This window comes from Camelus bactrianus, chromosome 9 (genome assembly GCF_048773025.1).
Source record: "Camelus bactrianus isolate YW-2024 breed Bactrian camel chromosome 9, ASM4877302v1, whole genome shotgun sequence".
In the NCBI taxonomy this organism is placed as follows: domain Eukaryota; kingdom Metazoa; phylum Chordata; class Mammalia; order Artiodactyla; family Camelidae; genus Camelus; species Camelus bactrianus.
In genome coordinates, this window is record NC_133547.1 from 59,178,442 (window position 1) to 59,197,002 (window position 18,561).

Genomic DNA, 18,561 nt, shown 5'->3' on the forward strand with positions numbered 1-18,561 from the left:
CCACTATGAAGCACTTGAAATTTGGCCAGTATGACAGAGAGACTGAATTTTAAATTTTAATCTAACTTTAATTAATTGAAACTTAAATAGCCACCGGGGGCTTGTGGCTACCGTGCAGAACAGGCAGACGGACAATCTGGAGAAGTTTCTTGGCTGCTCTCAAGGGATCTAGAAACCCAAGAACCAGAGAACTGTGGACAGCCCTTATTCTGGTTTGGAAGACCAGAAAACTTTCCACTGCTAGTCAGTACTTGAAAAAAAATCATGTGGGACTATGATTCTCCTAATTGGGTCACAGTTTGAAGGGGGTTCCTTGGCATCTGTAAATCTGAGAAGAAGCCTTTGAGTTATTTCTGTAAGCAAAGAGATGTATGTTCTACTTTCCCTCCTGGTCCCCTACCAAGGTCAGGAATAGGTTTAATATAGCATGCAAGTAGCTCAAGAAATGGATTCTTTGGACTCTCCTAAAGGCAAAACAAGTACAAATCTTTCTCTCTCTTGAAAAATTGCATTTGGGCAACAAAGGAGGTGTTAAGCACAGAGGATCTGCACACCTGACAGGGGACAGGAGATGATGACCGCTACCCCCAGCTATCGTGGTCCTCATCCCAAGACCCTCCCCTTGAATGAAATCCAGGGATACAACCCCAACTCACTGGCAAGCTACCCATGTTCACCTGAGGGTCATGTTTCAAACTGCAAGCTCCTTGGATACATACCCCTCTCAAAGGTGACTGCGCATAAAGGTTTCACTGAAGCAACACTTGGTGTGACATGACACTCTCTGACTCGCCTGGGGATCCCTGTGGATCTGGGCTCTCTGGCACCCTAGCATCCCTAAACAGGAGACCCCCTCACAAAGCTTACCCTCAGAACCTCCCCTCCCTCACAAAAGAACACAGTCTCTCCTAATCCCAGGAACCAAGAGCAGGTGCCCTTTATCTTTCTGTTGTGCCACTGGGTATCACTGTCCCTAGAAGGGGGCGGCTACGGTGTTGCTGCCTCTCAGAGAGAGCAGCGTGGGACGGCCACGAGGTCCCACCCCTTTCAAGGGGATGGCTTGCAAGACAAGAGCCCCCATCCAAGGATGAGGCTAACTGGCCAGCAACATATAGCTGTAGGTACAGTCAATGTACAGGCAATGTATGCACCAGTTTTCCATACCGAAATAAAACCAAAAACCCTTGACAGCTTTGAACCTGCTGTTAAAATAAAGCAACCAGTGAAGAGAGGATCCAGAATATGAAAGGAGGAGAGACTGATAATCACTGCAACTTGGGATACCGCAGCCACATCTCGCATAATTTCTAGAAGGTGCAATGTCTTGGTGCAGATGCTGGTCTCTCCTGGAGAAGACAGGGAGGAAACAGACTAGATGGGGGGTTGTAGACTCTGGACCCATCGCCCAAGCAACTATCCTGGCGATGTCACATCCTCTCCAGACCAGGACGGTGGGACAGCAGTGAACAGCACTCTGCCTGTGTCCACCGTCCAACGGACCAGATCATTAGCATATTTTGCAGAGAGCAAGCAGAAAAGTCTAATTGCCCATAATTACCCAGTTCAAGGAGGCTCCTAGGTAATGGCGCTCGGTTTTCTTGCCTGGTATCGACGTGATCTCACTGCCGTGGTTTCACTACATCCCTAACTTAGAAGCCACCACCTCTCCAAAATGCCCTTCCATAAGAGACATTGACGTCCAGGGAAGACGAAACCAACACTACAAAGGTTTCTCATACGAAGCGACAGATCCGCAACGTCCACACTGGTCTGAGGGGGGTGTGTGTATGTGTGTGTGCGCACACGCGCACGTGTGGCAGGAGGGGGAGGACACGCTAGCATATACTCAGAGGAAGGACTAAGACAAGGAATATGTAATCAGAAGCCATCACAATTACAAATGTAAATGAACAGGCAATTGGCGCTGACCTTTGTAGATTGTTAGAGGACTAATTAAGGCAAATCAGGAACTCTGCTCCAACAAAAAAACAAGACAGTATATACCCTAAGAACTACTCCTGTCCTCTTCATGTAGATGCAAAATACAAGAGAATCAGACAGTAATCAACTATGTATGCTTTCACACTGACAAAGAGAAAACTATCTTCACGAACAAAAGACAACCAAGATTTACTTCTTGGTATATTGTTGGCTAATTTTGCTAATACCTCTGTCAACAAGCACCACCATGATTTGGGCTCCTGCCACGTACCTGACACTCTATTAGATTTCATATAAATGGATCCCACCCATGAAACAGCCAGAAATGTCAATGACAAACTGCTTAGAATGGTTGTTTTAAAAGCTTTAAGAAAAATACTTCTAAAAAAACAGTCAAACTATACACTATTCTGTAAACTCCATTTTTCATTTAACAGTATTATATTCTCTTTTTCTGTCGATACATAATGATGTCTCTTTATCCTGGTGTTGTAAAGCAGCTTTCTGAAAAAGCACACTGAAATTCACGAGCCTTGCCCAAACAGTCCTTCATTGGGGAGTGTATTTAAAACACACAGTCATAGTTTCTCCATTCCTCCGTGAGGACTTAAAATGTCAGTCACCCCAATTTGTTTTGATGCGCTTTTGCATTTAACTTTCCTAGTGAGAAATACTCTATCCCTATGTCTTTCCCAAGTCCCATGGACAAGACGTACAGTCAAAAGGAAAAAGTAAAGAGCAGTGCTGTGCTGGTTTTACGAAAACAATGCTTCAGAACTGCAGAACTGGCCACGACGTATTTCAGTGCTATGAGAAAAATTACACTGAAATTGCATATAATTTACCTATGTACAAAGAAAAAAAGAGGCACTTTATATCCAAAGGTCACCCTCGTGCCAATTTTGAAAAATAAAAACAAAACAAAACGAAAAAGTTGAAAACAGTACATTTTCTTATTCTCTTAAGCTTTGCGGGTTTAAGCAGAACTCCCTGGAACCTGATTCAAAAAAATAATCCATCAAATGAAGCCGGTGAGGGTTTCCATAAAGGTCATCACCAAAACCACAGCATCACCTGGGCCAGCTGCGTCAGCCTCCCTGACCCCAGGAATTTACTACCTTGAGTGCCAAAGATGTATCAGTGAAGACGGGTGCCGTCCCCTGCTCCAAGGAAAATATTCCCCTAAACTCTGAATGAGCACGCCCTCCCTCCGTGAGCTTGAGCCATCATCCGTGTGCCTCAAATTCCCTGGGCCAGCGTGGTGAGCAGCGTACCCGCACCAAGAGCTGGGAGGTGTTGGTGCCGCCCCAACTCAAAGTCTTGCACACAGTAGGTGTTCAATGGAGAATCATGAAATCACATTTGTGCAATGTGTGGAGGTCTACATCTATGTGAAAGAAGTAGTTAAGGCGAGGGTGAGGGAGAAACAGGAGGAGGAGGAGGAGGAGAGGAAGGCTGACGGCAGAAACACAAAGCACCTCTTGTCTTCTGCAAGCCCAGGGAACTGATAGAGTGAACTTAACTACAGTTTCAACCGGGAGCCAGAAATGCCTCTTTAATAAGCAAACAGGGAAGCTGATCCTACACATGATCCACCTACGAGGGCTTTCCATCTTTCAAGAGCTTCTGGTCAACTAAGGGGAAGCCAACAGCCAATGCCAGCAATGGGGGATATAAGCCAGTGTGTCGCCTCAACAAAGGGCTGTCTCTACATCCACCTGTCAGGGGGCGGGGCGTGCTTCCCGACAAAGAGAATGCCTGGTCTTGCAAAAAATACACTCTAGCCCCAAATCAAAAGTAGTGGTGGGTCACATACCAAAGATGTTGGGAAAGAGGGAACCTCAGCTGCTTTGGTTTTTTTCTTTTCTCTGAGATGTGTATTTCCAAGAAATTTTTTTTAATGGGAAGGGCCAGTGTGTGTGTGTGTGTGTGTGTGTGTCTGTGTGTGTGCTTGTGCGCACCTCTCTCTCTCTCTAAGTGGAGGTAAGGGGCCATGAGCATACCCACAAAGACCATCACACTAGGTTAAAGGCGACAGAATACAGGACCCAGCCTGTCCACTGAGATAAGGGTGAAGTCTCACCAGGCAGGGGAGGATGGCCTAGTTATTAGCACAGTCAGCAACCAAGACTCCACCCTTCGGTACAGCCGGGCAGGAGGCAGATCTTTTAAGTCCGGTCATGAGGCCTCTGAAGGTGCTAAGGGGCCCGTGGTGGGTGTAAATCCCAGCCACCTCCACAGAGAGCTGAAGGGCAGAGGGGACCTTCACCATTTCTCCTTCTCAAGCATGCTTCCATGTGGGTTGGCAGGCTACCTGGTGACTTACTGGAAAACACATGGGCTTAACTAGTATTTCTTAAAGAAGCGGTATGTCTGTCACCCACAGGGAAGGAACCAGTCTAGAGGTCACTCCGTCAGCCTCACCGAGGGAAGTCCTGACACCTGGAGAAGGTGGTATGAGACTGGGGCCTGAGGGCCTGAGGGCCTGAGGGCCTGAGGGCCGGAGCTCGGAGAGGGAAAGGAAGTTATTTCCCATGGCTTCTGGGTAAAACCTTCTGTTACGTGACCAAGAGAGGAGGAGAGGGAAGGAAGGAAAGGAGAAAGGACACCGTCATTCAACTAGATGATGATGGAGCACCAGAAGCGAAGACTCCCGACAGCACAGCCACTTACACGCGGCTGACAGTCACCACAGGCAGGGCTCCCAAGAGGTGCACAAAGGTTCGCTGAGGCTTCCTTATGCTACATGAACAACGCTTCCAGCTGAAGATTAACGTCCCAGAGGGAAAAACTGGGAATCCAGGCAGACCCCAGAGACACAACAGGTTGGTTTCCAGACTACTGCCATAACGCGAGGATGGGAATAAAGCGTGTCCCACAAATTCTGTCGTTTCCCAGGGTATAAAAGTCGTGCTCACACTACACCACAGTCGATTAAGTGGGCAATAGCGCTATGTCTAAAAAATGTACATACCTGAATTAAAAAACACTTTATTGCTATGAAGTGTTAACCATCATCTGCGCCTTCAGTGAGTCATCCTATTTTTGCTGGTGGAGGGTTTGAAATATTGAGAGAATTAGCAAAATGGGACACAGAGACATGAAGTGAGCATTTGCTGTTGGAAAAATGGTGCCCACGGCCTTGCTCCACGTGGGGCTGACACAAAGCTTCCACCTGTAAAAACATGTGGTATCTGCGAAGCACAGTAAAACGAGGTAAGCCTGGATTTTATAAATTTTGTGTTTACAAAACCTGAAGCTGATGACCTTCAATGTTTTAATTCCACCAGGCCCACAATGTCCCTTTTCTGGAAAACATTCTTCCAAGGAGTTTTTAAAAGCCAGTTCCTGGGGGGAGGGAAGAGGATACACTTCAAGATGAGTTTTCTTAAAGAAGTTTCCAAAACAGAACCAGTTACTCTTAATGTCAACACGAGTATTACCTAACAACTTGCCCCCTTTGTCATTAGTCAAGAGTATAAACTTAGCCAGTGTGTATGGGGTGTGTGTGTGTGTGTGTGTGTGTGCAGGGTGTGCAGGGAAGGGGGAGGCGGGTAGGGAGCAAAAACATGACTGCAGGCCAAAGACAATTCAAAAGGATTTTGCAATACAGAAAGGAAGTCTATCATCTAGACTAAAGTTGCTCATACACTTCAGGGGGGGAAAAATCCTAATACGCATTAAATGAGAGAAACCCAGAAGGCAATGGTGTAAGAAAGCAATTCCAGAGCGGGCTGCATAAATAGACATATTACATTATAAAACAGGGAACTGTTTGTTCCAGTCCATAGACCCCGGGTGAAATGGCAGCTGTACACTATTTAGTTTGGGGCACCTCATTAATAAAAAGGGTATTCTGAGCAGAGTGAAAGAAAGAATTCAGGGGCAAAAGGGACCAGCTTTTAGCGGAAGATTAAAACAATGACGTATGCAGAGCCGGCAAAAAAAAAAAAAAAAAATCTTTTAAACCCCGAAATAAATAGGTCTGCGTATATTGGTGGAGGAAGGAGAATCCTGTGAAATGACTTCATAGCAGAATATTGGGGAGTGGCATGATCAAACGTGGGCCCCCACAGCTGGGTGGCACAATGGTCTCAGTCTTGGGGCATGGACGTATCTCTGGGCGCTGGGCCCTGTCCCTGGCCCCTGGGAGCACTCGCACGCAGAGGCATGGGGTCAGACACCAACCAGAAGCCCCAGAGATTAAGATCCAACTTTAACCAAAAGAGGCATTTGAAATATACACAGAAGGAATAGTCAGTCTTGCAGTGGCCTGGAGGTGACCGAAATTACCCCGGTACCCAACACAGTGCTTTCCCAAAGCAGCAATTTAGACTGATTGTCAGGAGGACTGGTCTTTCCTCTATGATAACAAAACCTCAGCTACTCCAGCAGGGAGGACGCAGTCTCAGATTTTGGTATATCCCGGCACTGGAGGATCCAGTGTCATTCCTCCCGGAGAAGGGAGCAAAGGTGCAGCCGGGCGGCCAGGACAGGAGCAGACGGGCAGAGGGGTCTGTAAGGGCTCGGCAGGGACACCTCCAGACAAACTGACAGAGCAGAGCCTTCAGAGACTAGGAAATGTCTGCTCTGGCGGAGGGTTGGCCATGAATTAATCATACGTATCTAGAAAACCAGGGGAAACAAAAAGTTGTACAAGAAAGTAAATGAAATTATGAAACTCTACATGGCTCAGCTGTGATTAATATTTATAGAGTTAGAATAATGAAAACACTGAATATTAATACAACCCCAAATTATTATTTAATCATAATGGAAGATGAAGGGAGGGGAAGGCTGAGTGTGGTTGGGAGGAGCGTGTGGGCACTGCATCCGTGTATGTACATGTATGTGTGTGAGAGAGCGTGTATGGAGTGTGGGGTGTGTGTGTGGTGTCGGTATGAGTTAGTGGACGGGTGTGTGAACAAGTGTCAGTGTGTGGGTTTGCAGAATGGCATACTAGTAAAATCCTCATCTTCCAGAACAGAAGCCAATAGACAATGTCTACAACTTACCAGAAAACAAGAAAATCAAGAAATACTAGTAGAAGCATATTAAGAAATAAGGAAAGAAGTCACAAAAGGAACAAGTAAACCTGAAAGCCAGAATTCCGGGGAAGGGGGCTGGGGAGGGTCACGCCATTTTTCATAATAAGGTGTACATCACTTTTTGCCTTTAAAAAGTCTAAAAATGTGAAATTTGACAACATTAGGATTAAACTCCCCACACAGCCACGACAGCTCAGTGGCTGCGAGGGTGCTGCAGGCGGCGGGGAGATAAAAGCCCCGAGTCTGCAGCCAGGCGGCCTGGACCACGCGCCACCAGAAGGAGAAAGAGGTCCTGTGGGGGGAGTCGTGAGCTCAGCATGGGAGGGGCACCGATGAGAAGCCCGGGAAGCTGTCTGCCGGGTGTGTGGCAACGCCAGGACATCAAAGCTTCAAGAGGTGGGGAGCCAAGAGCCCGGCCAGGACCACGAGCCAGGGAGGGGCGTGGAGGACGGTCAGGAGAAGCAGGAGGACAAGAGGGAAACGGGCCCAGGGAAGGGCGCTTCGACAAGGGACCGTGCCTCAATTTCAAAGGCCACGGAAAGAAACAGGCCCAGCCCACAGCCACTGGGCTGGGTCAACCCAAGGCCAACGGTGACCTTCTCAAGGGTAGCTCACAATGGGAGGAAACAGGCTACAGAGGCAGATGCGGGGACTCGACAGGACCAATACCGAATGATCCTTTCAGAATCTTAAAGATTCTCTTGTAGACAGAATGGAACAGAGGATTAACGGAGAGCTCTTGCTTTATGGTTTTTAAAGACATAGGCTCTTGCCTGTGTTCCCAAGTTGAGAGAAAGAGACCAGAAGGCTGGAAAAAAGACAAGACTGGGGGCTGTACTGTGTGAGGTCCCAGTGGGAATGGGAGTACAGAGCAAGGTGACTGTGGGCCGGATGGCTGGCTGGGAGGCAGAGCTCCCCCGGAAGCCCTCCACTCTCTCTGTAAAGTAACAGCACTGAGCCGGAGTCTCACACACAACAGAAAGGTTTCTAACAAGCACTTGTTGCTTCGATCTTCTCTGAAGTGCATTCTTACAGGCCAGACTTGAGGCCATGAACTGTCCATTCTCAATACTGAGCAAGACAAAATTTAGTATTTGCTTTATCTCAATCTGCAACCAATAAACCGAATCTACAGCGTACCCTGGAGGAATCTGGGGAGAAAGAACAAAACACTTTCCGTTGGCTTGCTCACCGGGGAGTGGCTTGTGACACCTCAAGCAAAGTGGTGCCAGGTTCCCCTGAAAAAAGAGAGAAGCAACAATCCTTCCAGAACACCACGGTCACCTGTAAGCCTGGTAATGAACACCCAGGCCAGCTGCACCCAAACGAAGCCCCGAGGAGGCCTCCTGGCAGCCAACATCCAGGTCCCCCGGCCGCCCTGGGGCTTCGGGGCCAGAGAGACCACTCACCTGGGTCGGTGGAGGGGCACCTGCGGATGGTGAAGATCTGTCCCAGATCCTCGTCCTCCTCCGGAAGGCCCTTCTGCAGCCGCTGCAGCTTTCGCAGGCTCTCGCTGCGCTGGTGCTTCATAGAGCGCACGTGCTGGATGAGGTTGAGCTTGGCCTTGGTGGAGTAGTTGCACAGGACACAGTGGTAGTAGCAGCTCTCGCCTTCCACGCCGCTCTCGTGCTGCTGCAGGTGCTGCGGGGGCAAGGGACAGGGACACGCTGTGGGTGAACCCCTGAAAGCCCACCAGCGCCGCGAGCCCACTCCGCCCCGGCGGCCCCTGGTGATAGGATCCCTGAGAGGGGTCGCTTGGTTTTCCCAACATGCCCGTCTCTGCAGCAGCCTGAGAACAAGCAGCACCCCGAATGTCATCCTCGTCTCCCCCAGATGTGTCGGAGCACTGACAACGCTGATGGATTGGACCCTCCCAGTATAAACCTGTTTTTTTCTGGCACAATAATTAAAGGTTCCTCCTTCCACTCTACGAAGTGTCCTCCTTTTTTTTTAGAAAAGGGTCAGCAAACTATGGCCCGAAGGCCAAATCCACTCTCTGTCTATTTCTGTAATAAGGTTTTAAGGAACACAGCCATGCCTGTTAATTTACACATTGTCTATGACTGCTTTCTGAACACCAGAGTTCACTACTGGCAACAGAGACGGCACCCCCTTGTAAAGCCTAAAACAGCAACATCTGGCCCTTTACAGAAAAAGGTAGCCAGCTCCCACTTTAGGTGATAATCTACGTGGTCACCTTAACTGTAGAGAATCCTAGGTCAGTAACACACCAGCCAAAGCTGCTGGTGGGCTATTTCACAAGAAACATGACTCAGGTTTTCATATTTAGAGCTTGTCTATTTATTAGGAGAACCCCAAATTAGGTTTTCCTCTGGATTAAAAATATGACAGGAAAATAAATTTCTCCAGACTAGTTCCCTGTCAACATCTCAGGGTCCTTTGGCTTAGTGCTCAGATGGTCAAAATGACACTGTTGTGTTTGTGCAGACACAGTACTCTGAGTCCAGAACGTGGACGCCCAAGAGCAGGCGGGAAATAGGAACACACAGGAGTAAAGTTTGGAGCACAAAACAGAGGAGGTCATGGAAACAGTAGCCCCTGGACTTCTGTGTCTCGGAGAAGACTTAAGGATTATCCAAGCACAAAATTCACATCCTTTGGGGGCCTCTTTGAGAATATGCTGAAAGCTATGGACTTTCTTTAATTAACAATTAGGAAACTGATATGTTCCTGGTAGAGGAAAGCCATCTCCTTCATTTCAAAAGACTTATTTTGGGGGAAGAAGGAATTTTTCTATTGGGTACATATGAAGCAGGGGAAACAAGACCAAAAAGTTTAAGCAGCTGACCCAAGGTAACCCAGCTAGGTAGTGGGAGAGAGAAAGAACTAGAACCCAGGTCTCACATCCCGCAGCATTCTTTCGGGGGAAGAAATTCAGATCACGTAAGTGTTTCATGTGCTTATGTCATGACCTTCCCTCTTTCTCCTGGCCCTCACCCCCACGCCTGTCCCCAGAGCCTGGCCCATGGAGCTACACAGAGTACACGACAGATGCCTTGGAACTGCTTTGTGCTGCCCCTCTCCCCTCTGACTGCACTTGTTCTGTTGGATGCCCACGCCTTGGTAACTGTTTCTGGTCCTGCTTGGCTATCTTTCTTGTCCAGATTAAAATGCAAGACACTCAGAGAGCAAAGCAGTCAGGACGTTCTGCGCTCTGCCCAGCACTGACAATACCAGAGCGACCCCACCAGCACTTCCTGTCCGGTGACACGGCTCTGAGACTCATGTGCTCACATGCACACATCCTCTGTTCACTGGAAAAGTGTGAACACTCCAGAAGCACATTTGGACCTCACTGGAGGAGGAAATATGAATGCACCAACAGAGAGCTGTAGACAAACTATCGCCGGGAAGCAGAGGGAGGCCCAGGTCCTCAATCATGTAAACCAGCAACACGGCTCCATGATAAGTTATGCTCTGGGGCCAACTTGCAGGTGACAATGTGACAGACTACACAGGTACCAGCAGGGAACAATCCTGTCCTCCCCTGAAATGGGTGATTTAATACACTCAAGTGCAGACCCTTGGAACAAAACAGTATCTCCCCCAGTAAGAGCTGTCCTAGAGCAATCACACCAGAAGGAGTCTGAAGAATTAGCAAGTTCAATGTTAACTGTCAAATTACAACAACTGAAAATAAAAAGATACTTTTCTTGAAATAAATTTGAGCTATTTTTTTTTTTAAACAGTTTGCTTCCTCTGATGTAAGACCCCTTGCAGAGCGCTTCAGGAGGACGGACAGCACCAGAGCCACGTCTCCTGGAGGCGGCCACCCTGGGGAGAAGGCAGGTCTGATGGGCTAGATGCAAAGTGGCAAGAAGCCCGTCCGCACGCATTCTCCCCAACTTCTGCACAAGGACCCCGAATGCCAAAGCCGGACCAGGATATTCCTGGGAGCAAGGGTCTGACTTGGGATTGAGGAAAAGAAAAAGTGTACAAGAGCCAGGAACTGCATCCTGGATCACTGAGACCCAAAGAAGTACGTTTATTACAGTTTCGACAAAAACTGACTGAATGACAGGTAATGAGGGGAAAAAAAAAAACCAAAACCCATGGAATCCAAAGCAGTAAGTTCTCTCAAGGGCTTCTAGTGGTATCGTAAACTAGGAAATCCAAGCAAGAGTCACTTAAGCCTTAACCCCAACTTCCCATCACCTTCCCGTGACAGGACTTCCTTGCAATAAGGCTCTGAATCTTAAACATAAAATTTTAATATGGATGTGAAGGTTCTTTCCCAAACGGCTGGGGTTTCCAGTCTCAGAGCCAGAAGAGAGGATAACATCGCCAAAAAGAGTTGGTTGGGGGTTGAGATGTCAGACGTCTTTCATCCTCAAATCCATGGGTTCTTGGGTGACACGGCTGTAGAAATCTTGAGCTGAAATAAACATACTGGGGACCCCTGCTTAAAAAAAAAAAAACAAAACTCCTATGATGATGTCCCCAAACCACTCCACCCTTGAGCTCAGGCTGGTCAGTGGCAATCTCTTCCACCACCAGGAATTCTTTTGTCTCCCATTTGAGAACCATTTTGGAAGGGACTACAAACAGTAGAGGAAAGAATAAAAGGAAATGTGGGAACCAGGGCCACGGCCTCTCTCACTGACGCTGTCGTAGGGAACACTGAGGGTCCTCTCTTAGAGACTGCACAAAGGTTAATTCAAAATTCCAAGCTTGCTTTTGCACTCCAAGTTAATCCTCCAAGACACACATACACAAATCCAGAACAAACTATTTCTTGGTTCCTAGGAAACACTTGTTTATAAAGGTTATATCCCAACCCAAACTTCCACTCACAACTGGAGTTTCTTGAGGTCTACCTGTGTGTGGCAGACCCTGTTCTCACCACATTTTGTAAGCTCTCGCTCCCGTATTTCTCAGGCTGAACCTGGAGCAAACGGGGGCCCAATGGTAACAGCAGGGTCCTACCTTCTGTGACCTTCCCCACACCATCTGGTCATTTCCCAGGCCTTCAGTGGGTCACAGCCCTGACCTCGTTGGCTTGACGTCTTCTCCCTCCCAAGAGGCATTCTCCCATCCCCAGAATCCCACCCCTGGAACCTGCCTAATAAGAAGCTATTGGCGGCGGGGGATGCCTGGAGAGGCTGATGAGGACTCCGAGGGGCAAGCCAGTCAGCCAAGGACATGCCTTCCCTGCAGAAGAGAGTAGATGTTTTCATTTGGAGAAGGAGGGAGAATGATTTGTTCCTGACCCAGCTAATTAGAATACCCTCAGTTGGGATCACAATGTATTTAATTAAATTCACTGTAATATATGAAGACTCCACCAAGGCACAGATCCCAGTGGACCACTCAGTGAAGGAGCTGCTTCCTTTCGGAGTTCTTGCTCTCCTCGGCAGGCAGGAAGGAAGGAAATCCTTCTCCCACACAAATCCTGGACTCCCCCTCCATCACAGAGCATTCCCATCCTCGGGAAGGGGGACCCAGGTCTTGTTTGGCTTTTTCCATTTTTCTTTACTCGATGTTCAGGATTCTTCATTGCTCACCTCTATCAGGTCAGGTGTACAGTTTAAAAAAAAAACAGACCAGTAACTTCAACTGTGGTTAGTGTGCTGTAAGGCACGTGTGCCACATGTGGACCCAAGGAACACTGGCCACTGAGCGCACTTGGCAGGGTTTGGTTTTGATTAGATTGTAAGTGCCTACAAGACACCATGTAAACTCACACACACAGAATGTGCCCAACCCCAGGGCCTTACCCTGCAGGTGACAAGGCAGTGATGGTGGTGACTTGGCAGACACGTCAAGGGATTGAGGAGGGCTTCCCTTTGGCTCGAACACCACTGCGAGAATACACCCTCCGGCTGGATGGACGAAAATCACTGGCTCACTCAAGAAAAATCAGCATCTACCCACTAATAACGAAGAGGCAGGACCAACTAGCAAATCAAGAAAGGAAGATGGACGGAGCCAAAGAAGGGCGACCACGGAGGTCCAGCCAAACGCACTTGGTCTCTCCAGCCTCTCCTATAACCTTAAACTGCGCAGGGCTTCTCTGATTTCCCCCAATCTCACTGGCTGGTTTAGAAACTGCCTGCCCAACACTGGGTTACATGAACGGCAAGTGTGCGGTGGTTTCCACCTAAAGAAACGTCTAGACTTGACAAGAGGATTCATCTCCTGAAAGCTCGAGAAAGCACAATGACCTAGAAACAGGAAATAAGTATCCAGTTTGAGTCATAAACAGAAGCAGAAAAAGAGCCCAACAAACTACAACTTTTTCAAATTAACCACTGTGCAGCAGAAAACAGACCGCGCGCACCGCTGGCAAGCAGGAACCGGGCTCACACACACCAGGTGGTCAGCACCCTGTGCTGGAAACAAGGGAGCGCAGGCGCCCCGGCGCTGGTCAGAGACCTTTTCCTGTCCACCAGTCTGATCTCGTCAGAGCTACTTCTATTTTTAAAATGCTCATCAAGTCTTAGTTTAGCCGGAAGGCGACGCTCCCGCCTCACTGACATGGAAACATCCAACGCCCACCTCTTCCTTTCTGGGTCTGGTTCATGGGGAAGAACTTGGAAAAGAAAAGACCTCAGTACAATACTAAGAGGCACCTCAAATAATGAGTCTGGCACGGAAGGCCGAGTGCAAAAAGCAAATTAATAATTAAAAAAAGGAAAGGAAAGGAGCCAGGCCGCGTTACTTGGTGGGACTCCACCCCATTAATATGTCGGGCTCGTCCACCCTGGCCAACGACTGAAAGTCAGACAGACGAAAAGAGGGCTCTTGTTAGAAAATAACTCATCACGAAAATCAAAAAAATGTGTTCCTGTTACTTGTTTCCCAGGAAAACTAACCAACTTCTGTCAGAGAACATTGATTTCTATAAATCTGGAGGGGCCCTGGCTCCCTCCTCCTCTCCCACAATAGGAAACTTCTAACATCTGGTTCTTCATGCATGGAATGCAAAATATTGATTAGGGTTTGTCAAATCCTCCCTTATAAAGTAGAAATGGGCCATACTCTGACACACACACACGCACACACACACTCACAAATGAAAACACACAGGATTCCCAAGTGGAGTTTTCTCAGGGAATCACACCTGTTACTATGAGCACACGTACGCCCACCTCTCAACACTTTTTCCCACAGACACAACGCAACTGCACTTGGATAGCAAATCAAACAGTGAAGCTCTTTGAGGGGGTAAAGCAGCTCCCGGGCATCCCTCAGAGCAAGCAGGCTACCCCAGGGGACATCAGACTCCCCAACACCACAGAGAAGCAGCCCCATGGTGCACGTCCAGAAAGGCCCCCGACACACCTGTAGGCTCAGCAGCGCTCTTCCGCACAGGCAGGTGGAAGGGCCTCTCCATCCATAAAGCGGAGGTCCCCGATGGAAGAGGCCGCTGTTGCATCAGGCCTCTGGAGGGAAAGAACTGTTAGCCACAGCAAGCCAGGGGCTTGGGGCAAGGACTATAAAAACCTCACCAGCACTGCCAGTGAGGAGGAACAGTAAGATGAGGGTCCAGAAGGAGACTGATAATTACCCACTAAGATGGAACATGGAAGGAGTACGTGGGTGTTAATTCACATTGGACCCGTGCATGGCATTTACTGCTGAGGAAGCACCTTCACACGCTTAATTTTCTCATGACAGCCCGAGGTGGGCAGCGCTGGGCTCCTGTCCTTGGAGAAACCCACAGCTCAGAGAGGTCATGGGACTCCCTCCTGCCAACAGCTCACAGATCGTGGAAGAAACCCGGGGCTGGATGCCAGGTCCACACTGTCCAGCTACGCTGCAATGATGCATTCTAGAACATGAGACTCCCCAGACCCAGGGATTCACCTTGAATGCCTAAAAAAGACATTGTTTCAGGTCTAATGCAACCTGGAAGTGGGGCAGTTAATTTTTTATGTCAGGGGCTGTGTGACTATTCCAAATATAATGTCACAGTCTTAGGAAAGCTTCCGGAAGGTCAATCTAAATATATATGTATTTTCTGTTTAATGCTGGCTTTTCACCCACTCATGCCCTCATCCTTGGCACATGCTAATTTAGCCCTATTTCACCGTGGGAGCCCCGCAGACAGCGTAAGATGTAAGCCCTGACCATGATTTACAAGAGAAAGTGAAAGGAAGTAAAAATGTTCCCTTAGATCCATCCATTTGTGTTACTCTGACCTATTTTCTGGTTTCTAGGCCAGACTCCTCACGCCCCGGAAAAAGCCACGACTTCGCTCTCAGCATCCGAGCTCCAAGGCCGGAGCCGAGACTTCCCACCCCTGCATCCCTTCGCTTGTGTGAATGACTTTTCCTCATTCAAAAGTCCCAAGATGAATGTTCCTTGAGAGAAGTATAGTAAAGTCTAGAAGAAAAGCAAGCATAAATCTGTAACCATCTATCTGCCTTGGCTGTGAATCTTTTCTAGAAAAATCCAAACATGGACTGTTACAGAATGGTGATGCCTTCTTGTAACAGATTTCATTTCCCTCTGTTGGGAAAACTCCAGAAAGGAAAGTGGCACAACCGTATACACAGAGGAAGCCTTATCAGTGTGTGCAGGAGTCCGCCCAAGGAAGGGGCCCATCAGAGCATGAGGTCACAGGCAAAATGAGGGCTAGTTTTTATGATGGTCAAATGAGCATCTGCATGGAGCTCGGAAGCCAAGGGAGGTCCGAGGTGGGGGGAAAAAACCAAGTGGGTCCCACCAGGCTAACATCAAAATGACTACCCTCCAGGAACTACCCAAAGCTCCTGGGGTCTGAAGACAACCCCCTCTCGAGGGGAAGGCTCTGGGAACAGCAACTGTTTGCTCATTCCAACGTGTTCCTTCCCCAGTGCCACCTTCCAGCTCTCACAAATATGAGCCCCACACAAAACAAAGGCCGCCATATACATGCTACTCAAGCTGGTCCTCATTCAACTCCACTTCACACTGTTGCCATGATGTGGTCTAAGGTACACTCTCGACTTAGGCAAGCCGGGGGAAAACCCTCGCTCTGTGCTCCCTTGGGCAAGTTATACACACTGGTTGGGCTTCAGTTTCCTCATCTGCACTGTTGCAACAATACCAGAACCTCCTTGCAGCACCGCAGGGAGGAGTCAATGGGGTCATTCATATAAAGTGCCTGACACATGGTTCCCCTCCATAATTAATAAGGCTATTATTACTATCGGTATTTTTCAAACTAGTTCAGCTTTGGGATTAGGAGTAGAAATGAATGTCTACTGAATTTACCTATTTGACATTTCCGTCCTTATGACCAATCTCTCCTGCCCTGTTCCTGGGGAATCCCCCTCACCTCTACCAACCACTCCCTCTTCAGCCCCGAAGAAGAATCCCCTATTGACAGTAAAGAAACTGTGACGTATAGAAATTATGAAATAGAGGGGATACTGCGCACACATGGGGCCAATCTCTTCCTTACAAAAAGTGCTTAATTTTTATTTTATTTTAAGTCACTTGCCCAAAGTCATGCTGCTGGTGCAGGCAGAGCCAGGATCCACACCCCAGACCCACGTCCCTGCCACAGAACCACATATAGAGCTCTCTACCCATCAGGTGCCAACAGAATGAAAATCAGAAACCTTGTTCATCATGTCTGCCAACATCCCAGGTGAAGACCAGGAAAGGAGAGCTCGACTGAAACGGCTGATAGACGCTTCCTTGATTCCCCAAATCCACTCTGAAGGATTTGATTATTTCTATCTCCAGTTCCATGACAATCAACACAGCAGAAATATTTGTCTGGTGGTCAACACAGGTGCATTACATCATGTGTAAAACACAGATGTTTATACATGCCCTGTCTTCCTCGGAGGCAATTTTTAAAAACCACATGAGCAAGCAAGACGTGAAGGACTACCTGAATATTTGGCACAGTCATCGTCTTCCTACCTTGAGCCCGGGTTTTGCTCCTTGGCTTCTGATCGGCAGGTACAATGCCATAGGCTTGGTGGTTAATGATGCAGGTGGTGCTCTAGCTCAGCGGGGCTCTAACTGGACCGTGCAGCAGCAGCAGTAGCAGCAGCAGCAGCAGCAGCAGCAACAGCACAGACTGTGGGGCCCACCCAGGGGTTTCTGAGGTGGGGACTGAAAATCTGCATTTCTAACAACCTCCCCAGGAGACGCTGATGCTGCTCGTCTGGGATCACACTCTGAGAACACTGCTTTGGACAGCAACTGCCATGGAACAGAGATCCAAGTCAGAATACGTGGAGATATTCTCCTCTAAGAAGGAAAACGTCCCAGGCCTAAAATCTCTGCATCACTCGCCTCTTTCTAAAGTGTATTTCAGATTCTAGCAAACAGCCCTCAATAAATCACGCAATGCCTGCACACAAGAGTTCACCTCTTTAATGAAAAGTCACACGGAAGTGGCTGCCTGCTACTAGCCTGCTCCACATACGTCATAAACGTCGGACTTGGCTCGATTCGTCTTGCTCTCCCCCTTTCACACCTGCAGTCGGAGATTTCCTGGGGCTGCTGCTGAAAGTGTGACTCTTGATGGTGAGGCATGAGGCATCACTTTTCCCTCCCGAGCTCTGCATCCCGCTGCGCGCACCTGTCCAGATGTCTTGCTGGAACCAAGCCCACGGGAGACTTTCAACCAAACACGAGAAAAAAATAAAATGATCTTTAACATGCCTCCTAGTCTCTGGAATTTCTGGTTGCTGCTGCTGCTGCTGAGGGCATGAGTTTGCTGCTCAAACCTGGAGGCTTCTCTCAAGCTCCCATGATCTGCTGACAAATACCCTCATCACCTTCGTTACAGGAGAAGACACGGGCCGCTGGTGTGCGATGGGCCGGGGGCAGTGAGCATGCCCAGCGCTGATTTCCTCCTTCTAAGAGGAGCTTAATTTTTATTCCACTTTTTCCCCTTGAGACAGAAATGGGAGAGTGACCAGGCGGAAGGGAAAAATTCTCTCTAAACAAATGCCTTTGATGTCGTCCTTTCTGACTGCTGAGACACTGCACCCTGCCTCCTGAAACTTCAGGGATTTTGTGGAAGGTTGAAGAAGATAAGTTACACCTGTGGGAGGGGGACAAGGGGCCAAGAGAGTGAAAAGAGAAAAATGCTTCTTCGAGGAAGGTGGGCCGACAGACCAGGAGACAGCTGGCTGGAGCGCGGACAGTCATGCGGTGAGAGGGGACAGAGTTTTGTGAATGATGACACAGCTAGTTTCTCTGCCCTGCTTCCAGGGTCCCCCCAATAAATAACCCAGACAAACACCCTGTGCCCTGGGTTTTGCTCTCCTTCTCCCCGCTTTTTAAGTCTCATTAAAAGCCGATATTGTTCGGCCTCAAGATGGAGAGCTCAGCATGGATTTTACTGAACGTTAAATCAACCAGCAAGCGTAGCCAGCAAACTCTGTGGCACTTTAACTTTAAATAATGCAATAATTATTGAATTTCCTTTTTATAACTGAAGTGCTGGAATGTAAACAATGGGGCTGTAATTGCAGGAAGGGGGATCAATAGAGGCAATCGTTTTCAGCCATGTTAATTGTAAATACAATTGCTCCAAGATGTCAGACTTGTTCTTCTTGCTCCCAGAATCATCCTAACGGATGACAGAGTCCAACTT

The 18,561-nt window shown here is 48.3% G+C and overlaps 1 protein-coding gene across 8 annotated transcripts in view; it reads right to left on the minus strand.

Moving 5' to 3' along the window:
- The window catches only part of ZFHX3 (zinc finger homeobox 3), a 237,038-nt gene that overhangs the window by 86,546 nt on the left and 131,931 nt on the right, over positions 1 to 18,561 (minus strand). For all 8 annotated transcript variants that reach the window (XM_074370501.1, XM_074370498.1, XM_074370496.1 and 5 more), the window contains one exon: positions 8,399 to 8,630. In XM_074370501.1, coding sequence (XP_074226602.1) covers positions 8,399 to 8,630 — 232 coding nt within the window. The remainder of the gene's footprint in view (positions 1 to 8,398; positions 8,631 to 18,561) is intronic.